The sequence below is a fragment of the Parus major genome, chromosome 1A (assembly GCF_001522545.3).
Source record: "Parus major isolate Abel chromosome 1A, Parus_major1.1, whole genome shotgun sequence".
Classification (NCBI taxonomy): domain Eukaryota; kingdom Metazoa; phylum Chordata; class Aves; order Passeriformes; family Paridae; genus Parus; species Parus major.
In genome coordinates this window covers 71,296,431-71,309,070 of record NC_031773.1, presented here as the reverse complement: position 1 = coordinate 71,309,070, position 12,640 = coordinate 71,296,431, and the positions used below count along the sequence as shown (strand labels likewise).

Here is a 12,640-nt window from a genome sequence, read left to right as displayed (position 1 = left end):
GCTCCCCTCCCGCACGCCCAAACATGGCCCCTCGCCACCAACCCGGCAACTTTCCCCCTGCCCCTCCCGCCGCCGCCCGCCCCGCTCACCTCGCATCAGGGAACAAAAACTGCAGACGAGTAGGCTACGCAGGACGGCCCCCATCTTCCCTCCCTCCTCGCTCTCACCGGCGGGGAGGCGGCGGCGGGGAGCAGTACCTCCGCTGCCAGTTCATGCTTCCAGGCGGGCGGGGGAAGCGGCGGGGAAAGGGAGGGGGCTGGGGGCTGGGAGGCGGGGAAGGGCTGCCGCGGAGATCCCCCCTCGCCGGTCCCTAGCAGGCCACTGGCCCCAGCGTGCCGCCGCGGGAGCGGGCGCTGCCCTCCATGCCGGCTGCTGCTGCTGCTGTTGCTGCCTCCGCCTCACCGCGACCGCCGCGGTCCTTCCCCCATCCACCCCTCCGCCAGCCGCGCACAGGCGCAGGGATACGGTCCTCCTCCTCTTCCTTCTCCTCCTCCTCCCGCGCCGTGCCCGGCCGGCTCCCGGCGCAGCGCCCGCCCCCGGCACCGCTCCCGCTGGGGAGGGCCGGAGCGGAGGGGTGGGGGCGCTCTGCTTCCCCTCTCCCGGGCGGGATCGCGCACACCCCTGGCAGCCACGCAGCCGGCGGGGAGCGCGGCTCGGGGGAGGTCCCTAAGGGAGGGAGGTGAGCGGGGTTACAGCACCCCCTGAGCACAGGGAAGGGGCGACGTGGGGGGCGTCCGCATTCCAGCGGGACTACTTTGCCTTCCTTCGCCCCCTCCGCCGCCTGCGATGCGGTTCAGCCCTGGCCCGTGAGGACGGGACTACTTTCTGCCACAGAGCTGCGGCGGCGTCCGAGCCGCAGCACAAAGGCTCCGATCCCGATCCCGCTTCTGCTCCTGGAACGGGCTGTAACGCCGGAGTATTGCCCGGGGGGCGGGCGGCAGCAGGCAGGGTGGCAAAATGAAGTTATGGTCCCTTCCCCCGGTGTGCAGACTGAAGAGCAATAAATCCCGGCCTTTCCCAGAGCAGAGGGAGCAGGCGTTCCTTATCAGCAGGAGTTGCTGCCCGGCTGATGTAATGATGCGTGATTTATTTCCCAGCGCTTTTGGGGACGCTCTGCGTTATTGTCCCCCTTGCTAAACTAAATGTGGTGGGCTGGGTTTGTGCTGGTTAGAACAGTGTTACCAATAATATGCATGGCCAGTGTGCTAAACCTACCCTTTTCTTTCTGAAGAGGCTAAAAAGTTAAGATTTTGTAATACACCCTCAACTGAAAAAAACCTCCCCTCCTTAACTTCTTTGTTCATTCCTAATAAACAATGTAAAATGCAGCTTTCTTGCATTTCCTCTAGATGAGAAAATCTACTTCATGATTTCAATGCATCTAAACGTTTTCATTAAGTCTAGACATCTACATCACTGTTCTCCCTCCCTCACAGAATGTGACAGCTGGTGGGTAGAATAATGATATGAAGCAGAACAATTCAGAGCAGTATTTGAGGTACTTGCCATTCCAAAATTGGCATTATTTTCAGGGTTATTAGAAACTCACAGAAACATCTAACTTTTACCTTCATATCTGTTTAACGTATATTTTCATAGCTTTTCTTGTTATTACAGTAGGACATAACATCTGTGCCAGATTAAAGACCTGGGCATTGTAGGCTGACTAAAGGGCTCCTGGTGTCATGTGATATTATCAGACTCAGCTTTTACTGCGGAAAAATTTTAAAAATACCTATCTCCTGAATGTTTGTCAGCTTTACTTCTAATTAATATATGTAGAATTAACTCTATAGCTGAAGCTTCTACAAAGTAAAATAGGCAAGATTAGCACACACAAAAAAGCCTCCGCCAGGCATGATTCCTCTGAAATTATTATGTTCCTTTATTTGAGCTTAAAGTCAAAGTATGTAGAGAGGGAATGTCTCTTTTATTTTAGTAAGAAGCTCCCCTTGTTGGTCACAGTTATTTTCATTCACCTTAGAAAGAGGAACCTTGATTTGCTAGGTCAAATCTGGCTGAGGCTGAGAAACCTGGACAGCTTAACCCTTACCTCTGAATTTGGATGGTGGCTCGATGACACAAGAGCTTTCATGGGATTAATTTTAAACTTTGGTAAGTTCCCTGGTTTAGCTGGTGGCCCAGCATCACAAGCAATTGTGTCAGCTCCTAGGACAGCAAGGGACAGCAGCTGGAGCTCATGAAATCAGCAGTGACTGCCAAAGTCACTCTGCTTTTGAACTGTGCCCCGAATTTGAATGGAGTCAATGAGATCTTCTGTAGAACCAGAACCAAAGTTCCTAATGAGCAAAAGCTGTTAGAAGAAGATGGATGCTCAACAAATGACTTTGTGGTTGCCCACATCACAGAAGCCACTATCATAATTAGCTTTCTTACTGAATGTTTCAACAAGAATTAATGGGCATAGTGTGCCGAAATGCTGGTCCCTCTGAAGGCAATGGTAAAGTTCTCACTGATTTCAAAAGGGCCATGCCTTCATACTGAAATTCAAGCTCAAGTCCTCCTACCCCCAGCAGGAAAGTCTGCAGCACAGGAGCTTGGGAAATGGGATGTGATGTTGCCTCCAATGATGCCTGTTACAATGATTTCACAGAATAAAATAGGACACCCTGACTTGTGTCGTCATCATCATCATCATCTTGTCACATTGCTTAGGTCACGCAGTTAGTTAATAAAGAAAAAATTTTCATCCAACTCTTCTTCAAAACAAGGTCAGTTCTAATAAATGTGATAGAAATGCCTGACACAGTTTCTCTTATTCCAAGCATGCAAATAGGTTCACCATGGCATTCCTTCTTCAATGGATAGAGGACCAGATCATAGAATAATAAAAAATTTCTTCCTAATATTTGCCATCTTTCAGCTGGAAGCCCTTCTCCCTTGTTCTATCACTAATGCCCTTGTGAAAAGCCCCTCTCCATCTGAAAGCCCCCTTCAAGCACTAGAAGGCTTGAAGCCTCCTCCAGGTTGAACAACCCCAACTCTCTCAGCCTGTCTTTGAGGCAGAGCTGCTCCAGCCCTGTGTTTCGGATCCAGCAGGTCTGCATCCCTCCTATGTGGGGAGCCCCAAAGCAGGATGAAGGACTCCAGGTGAGGTCTCATGAGAGCAGAATCACCATCCTCAGTGGTCATGTTTTCCTTCTTGAAGTTCAATCACAAGCATTGATACTTTTCCCCTCACTTTTCTTCCCATACCATATGAACTGCACCTTTTTCCCAGGATACAGGTACCTTACAAGCAGATTTCCTTGAACAGTGAGTCACCTCTCTAGTCCAGCAATTTTCTCAGGCATCAAACCTGACCTGTTTTTGCCATTACTACCACTACAGTCAAATCACAGCAATAATTAGCATTTCCACTAATTCTGGGGCAATTTTCCCATCAAATAGCCCATCAAATTCCCTTTTTTATCACATATGGAGTTGCCTTTTCTCTTGTGTTTCAGTACTACTTTATTATTCCCCTCAAATCTCCCCACCCTTCCTCCCCCTACCCCAACCCCCCCCCAATATGTATCCTTTATTTCCCATCTCTCTACCACAAGTGGCTGCCTGGTGCCCAGGATGACAACTGCATTTCTTTGTGGCTAAAAAAAATCCATACAACAAAAACTTCACAGAGGAGAAGGTGTTTGAGTTCAGCAGACCATATAGGCAAGCTAGTCTAACAGAAATCCAGCATTATCCCCACAAGGAAATATGAAATAAGATGACGTGGAAGGCTTGGGCATTTTCTTTATGACTTTGGAGGAGAGTTTGGACTTCTGCTGATGGTGTATTCAAGGTCAGACTGTCTACCTACTATCTCTTTTCTCCTCTCCCATCTCCCACGGAGTTGAAAACAGCACTGCCTGAGGATACACTTCATCAGCGGTCATGTTTTTAGTGTGAACCATGCAGGATTCTGATTTTAATTTGCCACTGCCCACCAGACCACAGGGCAAGTCTTGTGAATTTCCTTGTGAATATTTAGCCATGGCTACATTTCAAAGCCGTATTATAAGAATGTCTTTTGAGAAAGTTACTGTTCTAAAATTTGTAAAGTGCTTTAATGCTATGTTGATACAGTGAAAACATCCTTTTAAAAAAGCTCACATTTCAGGCTGACAGACACCAAAACACTATTTTGTTTTAGTTTGCTCAGCTTTTCAAAACCAGTCAGCATCTGGGCTCTATTAACCATAACGTGTGTGCCTTTTAAGCAACAACAATTTAAGAATATTTCCTTTTCAACCCCCTTTCAAACCCCTTCAGCGTTTTGCAATATGCATAATATTTAACAATTCTGCTTTCCACTGCAGCCTTTGAAGTTTAAAACTTATTTACTGGTAAAGCCTTGTGCATTTTCTTGCACTCTTAGTCACAGGGATTAGTGAGTAGAATTTATGCCTATGGTCAAGAAAGGTAAGTCACTGTGTCACAATAATAAACAATCTTTCCTACAACAGTTTTCAATCTTTACATGTGTGTCTTATAGTGTGACACACCATGTGTGTGTAGAGAAGAGCTCATTTGCCACCTGCAGTAGTCACTTCTGGGCTGAAGTACTCTGTCATAGAGTGTAATTTATGGCAAGAAAAGAGACCCATCCCTCTTCATTCAGACTTTGTGAGGAAGAGTCATATTAATATTTCCTATTTGCATTTCATATTTATAGCCATGTTCATATTTTATTTGTGTTGATATTAATATATTTATTTTTATGTTCATATAAAAATTAGTCTTCAGCAAAGACACTAAGCACCTCAAGAATATGGGTATGGAGCATCAACCATGGTATCTCTTCAGGGGTGTTTTTATGAGCTGTTTCTCAGAGCAGGAAAGATTGCCCTCTAATGGTTAATCTCTAGGTTTAATGTCTGTCCTGTTTTATGAAGTGCTCCCCTTCTATGTGATTTGTAAGGTAAGGCCACATAAATGCAAGATGTTGGAACAATTTATTATTTCAAGGAAAACCCAAATCTTTGTTATCTTCTTAATTGATGAATAAATTAATTATTAAAAATAAAGATGAAGGCATATTCTTAGTAACATTTTCATTAAACTACCATTAGCCAGGGTTTCTCAAAGAGAAGAGGGATGCCTCTGACAATTCAGAACTATTACTCATACTGGATTTGATGCATTTTATATTTCACTGTGGGAAATGTTTCAAGGTCTGAAAAAATGGCATGAAGGCTATCCAGTTTGTTTCAGTATCATAATTACTGTGAAAGCCCTAGAGATCAATCTCACTCTTGCATGAGTAAACTTCAAGGAACAAAATTCCTACCTTTTTAGAATAAAAAAAAAATCTTTAAATCAAATAGGCATTGCCTGTTACAGCAGGGATGCATGTGGGTCCTTGCACTGGCAACACTGCACCAGCTTGCACTGGCTGCATATATAAAGGTTTCTGTGGCTTATGGCCTGTAACTCATGCTTCATGTGATGAGGAGATGGAAGAGGCAATTATATAGAGCTGAAGTGTCATTCACTGCCATTCCATTTTCATTAGTTCTTTGAATAATTTCCTTGCAGTGTAGATTTCAATAAATACTCTTCCAATACAGCTGGCAACTAAGTGTAGATAAGTGACAAAGGAAAACTCAGAAAAAGTCAGACCCAGTTCCCAAATATATTTATTTAAAAAGTAGTGTCTGCTATAAGGATATTATTGAAAGATGATAATATTCTATTTTGGAATAATTATGTTATATTTTCCTCTCTCAAGAAGAAACAGTGATTAGAGTGAGGCTACCCAATCCGTTCCTCATCCTTCCTTTTTCTACCCTCTCCCAAGTCAAACCCACAAAGACAGTATTTGGTCACATGGATCTTTGCATAAAAGACAGGGAATTGTCTGAATAGCCCTAACACATAAAGCTCCTTCCAATGCCTTTTTCAGTGTCAGAGCTTTGCAGTTAATGCAACTTCTACTATATTTTTTTTCTTATTGCAATTGTGAAAAATCTAATTTGAAATCAATTTTAAATCAATTTGAAAAGGGCTTACACAGAGCAAAATCCCTGTTTAACCTTGGCATATTAAGAAATCTTTTTCTTGAACAATACATTTAAAGTGTTATTTTCCCAAAACACTTTTTTCGTTCAAGATGACAAAAGGTCAAAGTGTTGAAAGGAACTATGATTTAGAGTCCTATCTTCATTTGTGGTTTAAAAATCCTGGAACTTCAACAGGAGAAAACAGCTAGGATATGTGTGGCCTAGGCTATACTGTAATAGTAAATCATTCAGTACAGGAAAAGGTGTTTCAGTCATAGTAAAAAACCCAAAACAGTGGGAACCACAGACCCAAACCACTTAAAGATAGGAGACAAAACTGTTTGCAGACACTTGGCCTTGTTGAACTTCTGACTCTGACATTTCTGGTTTAGGCACCTGTTGCTTTTGCCCCGTGCACCCCAGAGGCTACAGCAGACTCCTTGGCATTACATTGGAGAACTAAAAAGCCTTCCTACAAAAAGAGGGTAAAATGAGCCAACTTTGGCTAAACCAAGAGCTGATGCCAACTGATGCTGGCTTTAGCTGCATAAGCCCATTGTTGGGTGGAAAGGTACACAGGCTCCCTGCAGGAAAATGAAAAGCAAAGAAAAAATAAGAGAAGAGAGGCCTGAGCAGAGAAGAGGGAATACCAAGCAGAGGAAGATAAAGCCCCAAAATACCAAACCATACAAAGAAAAAATAAAAAAAAAGGAAAAGGAAAAAACTTAGCCCTCACAGATGCCACACCCCTCACAGCCCCCATAACAACCCTAGCCTTTACAGCCTCCATAGCACAGCATCTATAGCCCTCATTGCCCTCAGAGCCCCTATAACCATCATGGACCCCATAGCCCTCAAAGCCCTCCAAGCCCCCATACCCCTTACAGCATTCAAAACCCCCTGAGACCTCATAGACCTCACAGCCCTCGTAGCACTCAAACACTCCATAGCCCCCACTGCCCCTCATAGACTCTATAGTTTTCAGAGACCCTATTGCCCTAACACCCTTCACAGCCACCATAGCCAGCACAGCCCCCACAGCCAGCACAGCCCCTACTGCCTTCAGAGTAGGCACTGGTGGCATTGAAAAGCTAGATTTGGAAGTTTTAAACATTTAACTTCTTTTATTGCTATGTTTTTTCTGAAACTGCAATTTACCATGCATTGGTAAACTCTAATTAATGTCTCATTATCACATGAACAGAAGCAAAAATCATTTACATTATATTGGAAAGCTAGTCTCTCAAAAATTCCATGCATCCCTTTTGTACAGTGACTTGCTGTATCTTCCCACTTTAACTCTGTTTGCTGCCCAGGATAACCTTATTCTATGTTCCAAATGCTTGATGGTTTAGAAAGTCAGGAGATACTCCAGACAAGAGGAAGAGGCCTGTACTGTACCTGCTTGCAGCACACAGACCCTTCTTCGATTGCTGTTTTTGCTATTGTCAATGCTCCTGAAATAATTTTCATTACCATCACCAGGCATACCTATGGATGCTAAATCTGAACCACAGTGCCTGTACAGATTACAGGCCGCACAGCTCCTCAGGCTTGCCTGAGAAAGTAGTCTGGGAAAAACATGAGAAGGAATTAAAACAATCCTCAGGGACACAAAACAACCTTGCAGGTGTTGCTTTGTGTTCCTTGTTTTCCTTGCAGGAGAAAGTCAGGGGGGTGGTGAGCCCCACTGACCAATGATGGTAATGTAGCAGTTTACTAACCAATAAGAGTTTCCTTTCTGTACTTTCCACGTATCTGTCTATAAAACAGGCCTGGAGCAATAAACTAGGATATCCTCTTGTTCTGACTCCCTTGAGAGTCTATGGTGTTTTCCCGCCGTTCCCAATTAGAATGACACATACCCATTTTTGGCAGCTGCAAAAACATCCCAGCACTTAATTACACTTAAACTCATCCTTGAGATGGCGTGTCTGACATATTTCTGGAAATGTTGCCATATGTAGCTACTCTGCTAGATGTAGCATGTGGATAGAATTCAGCATTCAGGCTTTCACTTTTCAAACTCTACCATTCTTTATAATGTTCACTTGAATGGGGTCTACCTTTGCTTTATGCTTTGTCAGCGTAGGAAATGCCACGTGTGTATCTTGTTTGGCAGTGAGAAACATGGAGTGAGCTGTTCTCATGGGTTAAAACTCTATCTCACAATCAAATTCTTCTAAACCAGAGCAAAGGCAACATACAGTGCGTGCCGAATCTGGAGTATTTCCAGAAGCACTGCATGAGTTATCGCATGGTGAAAAAACATTTGAATTCCTTATTTCATGCCCTGGAACCGAAGAAGGACAACATTATCATAGTTAAATAATCAGAAGCAGCTGGGAAAATGTTCTACAGATTCTTTCAAAATTTTACCTCTGAGCTGAGATGTTCTCTCATCCTGTAAGGCAATTGTTTTGAACAGTTAACGAGCCTCTAAGCGGGAGGACTTGACTTACGTGCTCGAAGACCTCCCACTGACACCAATTGGAGCCGTACTGACAAACACACATAATACATGACCACTGTAGTAAAGGGATCATCTCATTCACAGTTTACTCAGAGAACCCAAACTAACCCGGATCCTTACTTGGAGGATCAGAAAAACCTTGCTTGTAATATCCAAATACTTACACACAAGTATTTCAATAGTGTCGGTGGAACTTGGGTTTCAGTGTGGGGGAAAAAAGTTATTTCACAAAAGCAAACAGAAAAATTTACTCAGAAACTAGTTAAACAGCAGGCAAGTCTATAGGAGATCTGTGTCATAGTGAGGGGGCTTCCACCATCTTCGCAACACAACAATGTATATTTAAATTTTGTGCAAATTTTCCATCTAGGTGTTGTTGAGAATTGTTGCAAAAGCCACAGTGTCAAAGTCTAAGTTCCACTGACCACATCCGTTCTTCAGTGCAAGTGGAAGCACAGAGAAACCCTGGTGATGTTTCTGGTAACTTTCAGCCAGAATTCAGCTGCTCTGAGGTAGCTGGTACCGAAGCATCTTACGAAGAGTTATTTTACCTCATATAACTATCCTTACCATTACAGCATTATGATGAAACACCTTTGCAGTCTTCAGAGTGACTGTTCAAATCAGCAAATGTTTCAAAACATTCCTTATGGCTTAGCCAGTTGTTCTGGATGTTAACTGCTTGTTAAATTTCTTTGAGAAAATACAGAGTGCATAAATTATCTGATTACTACTCCTGAATATTATTGGTATGAGAGAATTTTCAATTTTCTTCATCAATTTTCTATTAAAAGAAAGTGAACCAAAAAGAAAAGGGATCAAAACAGCTTGAACATGGCATATCTAAACTCTTGCCATGTAAGAAAATAACATTTTATAGGATGGAAGGAGAGGAGCAAGAGAAAAACAGAAGAGAAGTTAATGCATGATCCTCAGGCCTTTTTTTTTAATTAAGTGAGCCAATATACAGCAAACAAGGATCCAGCATAGTTGTACTGAAACTTAAAAACACTTTCAAACATTGCTTATAATACCAAACACACAGGTGACAAAGAACAGCAGTTTTATGCTTTGCACTTTGACATCCTCAAGAAGTATAGAGACCTAAAAGAAAAAAAGCAAATTTAGATTGTGAGATTGAGTGTGGGCTTTCTGAAGAGGAAGAAAAATGTTCAATATATCCTAGCCCTTCAGGGGGCATACCTATCAAGACACTGGGAAAGCATCTGGGAACAGCATGTACACTCCTGTAAGGATGTGCAAGACTTCAAGGATGAGGGAGATGCACCTATCCCATAACTATCATTGAATAGGAATGTAGAGAAGTATACTACCTATATGAGAGTGTAGAAGCATGGGTGGATGGTAAATTGCTGTTACCTTCCCAAAAGCATCTCCACAAGAAGGCGTTCAGGCAGACACACAAACAGCCACCCTGTCCACGCACACACACCAGCCACAGATAGCTGTCGATGAGCAGAGGGAGATAGGGTCTTCTTTATGGAGATCCAACGGGGTTTATTGAAGCCGCACACCAAAGGGGTCCAGGGACAAAAGACCCGGAAAAAGGGAGGGTCCAGGCATAAGTACAGGGTAAGATGGGGCAGAGCAGATCATCAGGGACAAATGATCTGGGGGCACAAGGGCAATACATAGGTGGGGCAAAGGGTAGGAAACAACGGGAAAATAGGGAAAAGAGAACATTCTGGGGAACATATGTGTGTAGCAAACAGGGGCTGAACTGCTTACATTAACTGAACAAACCAGTGGAATAACAGAACTTAGGAGATATTAACATTGTGCTGCCAAACACCATGGGCTCTTTTCCCTTACCCTATGCTGCGGTATTTCTGGAGCCTACAATACACCCTTCCAGAGCATGGCTATTGATCTATCCCTGGTAGGCTCATGAGCTTCATGAGAGGGTGAGTAATACACAGAGAGAGCACAGCTGTCTAGGTCCATTTCAGCAGGGTGACAGAAAAAAAGTCTGCAAAAGTATAGCTCTCTGTGTGATGGGATACTGTGTAGGAACTGCTGACTGCAGCACTGGCACTTTAAACTCCATGTTTTTATCAGCATGGAATGTGGGATAGTAGGATCAAAGTGTGTCATCAGATTCAAACCCACTAAGATGGTTTTGCAGGAGGCAGGAAAACAATTTCCAATTTCGAAACTGCCTTCTCATGTAATTTTTTTTTTTTTTGTGATTTTATTTCCTTGTTTGTTGGGTTTTGTTAGTTGGTTAGTAATTTACTTGAAATAATTCTGAGTGTAAGCATTTCCTGCTCCTACAGGAGTTAAAATGAACTGAAGCACTATTTGCAGAGAACACAAAATGCTGAGTTTGCCATCCTTTGAGGAAGGGACTTTGCACCCTTCTCATCCATCCCAAAGAGATCTACAATTTATTTTTTAAAGATTGTTTGCAGTGGTTATATAATTTGGGCTATTTGCTTTACTGTATAACACCACAGGACAGTTTAGTTCATGACAGTCTATAGTTACACTGTGCAAATTTACTATTTATGTTTGCTCAGCACCATAAAGCAACAACATGAAAACAAGCAGCTACAGAATTTATGAAACTCTCCAGGTGACAGAAGTCAATCAGCTTTTGGCCTCCTGCCGTAACAGAACTGGCTACCTTCAGAAAGAGCCACCCCAGTGTGAGGCTTGTCATCACAGTGTTGTGAATAATGATTCAGTTCCATACGTGCTGCACAGTGAAGACCACAGAAGATGTCAGTGGAAAAACAGAAGAGTGCACAGAAGTTTAAACGCTGGAAAGCATAACAAACTGGATGGATTTTTTTAGTTACTTTGTCTTGCTCCTTTTTGATTCATAATACAAAAGCATTATCCAGGCAAATAAATAAGCTCCAAAAATGCATATAATAAAGCATCATAGTCAAAAGAATGATGATGGGAAATCTCTCCTTCTCTATTAACTGGAAATGCCAATAATAATGCAACCTGATTCAATGCTATTAAAATAGAGAATACGCTTAGTTTTGTTGTTTTCTACATCATATGATACAATAAAAAGTTTTAAAAATGTGTCTATATAATCCTCCACACAGACCCTTCCAATAAACAAAAAACTTTCCTATAAAACCTTTTTGCAATAAAATGCCATGGTCTGGGAAGTTAAAAAAAAAACCCTAATTAAAACTTTTTTTAAAATCATCAAAAATCCTCGAACTTGTCAATTCTATTTAATAAACTGCTGTTGCCCTCTAGTGTTCAAACATAGCTTGTAAAGACCCCACCAGAAAGATCCAAACTGGTCAGCTACCAATTAATACCCCGTTAGTTCTTAATCCAACATGACAAATGGATGGGAAAAATAATTTTAAAAAGTGCTTCAGTTTTCTTTAATCCAGAGTAAAAGAAGACCTTTCATGTAACAACTTTTAAAGTTGTTTGCTTTACTCAAATGTTGTGAAAAGCCACTGAGATCAGCACCCTCACCAAATCAGTCATGGTGCTTGTGCACCTCTCAGCTTTACCTCTGCCGTTCACCCTGCTGGGCATGCACTGCTGATTGGGCTGGAGGGCTGTTTCTAACAACATGGGCCACACTTAATAGAGAGTGGTTTGGGTTGGAAGGGATTTCAAGGATCAGCTCATTCCAACCCTTGGCCATGGGCAGAGACACATTCTAATAGCCCAGGTTGCTCCAAGCCCTGGTCAACCTGGCCTTGGACACTTCCAGAGATGGGGAAACCACAGCTTCCCTGGGCAACCTGTGCCAGGGCCTCACCACCCTCACAGGGAAGAATTTCTTCTCAATATCTAATCTAAACCTTCTCTCTTTTAATTTAAAGCTATTCCCCCTTGTCCTATCACTACATGTCCTTGTAAAATGCCCCTCTCCAGCTGAATGCATGACCTATGCTCTGAACAACCCTGAGATACATCTGCTGGTTTCTCTTGAATATTTTGCTACTTTACTGTGACCATATCAATTAATACCTACCACCTTTCCCTCCAACAAGTTATTTATTGCAGCAGAAATGCACAGTGAGCATTCAGGGGTTGTTCTCAGCACCTCTCCTGCTGTGATGTGTGGTGCTGTGATGGCACCAGAATACAGAAAGCTTCTCATGAAGGTTGCAGATCTTATGAGAGAAAATTATGGTCAACCTCAGATCTGCAT

At 42.8% G+C, this 12,640-nt stretch overlaps 1 protein-coding gene across 1 annotated transcript in view; it reads right to left on the bottom strand.

Moving 5' to 3' along the window:
- LRP5L (LDL receptor related protein 5 like) overlaps window positions 1–497 on the bottom strand; it is a 54,048-nt gene extending 53,551 nt beyond the window's left edge. Inside the window, exon 1 of the mRNA XM_015626936.3 lies at window positions 90–497. Within this exon, the coding sequence (XP_015482422.1) occupies window positions 90–144 (55 nt within the window). The 5' untranslated portion in view covers window positions 145–497. The remainder of the gene's footprint in view (window positions 1–89) is intronic.
- Between the last annotated feature and the right edge of the window lie 12,143 nt (window positions 498–12,640).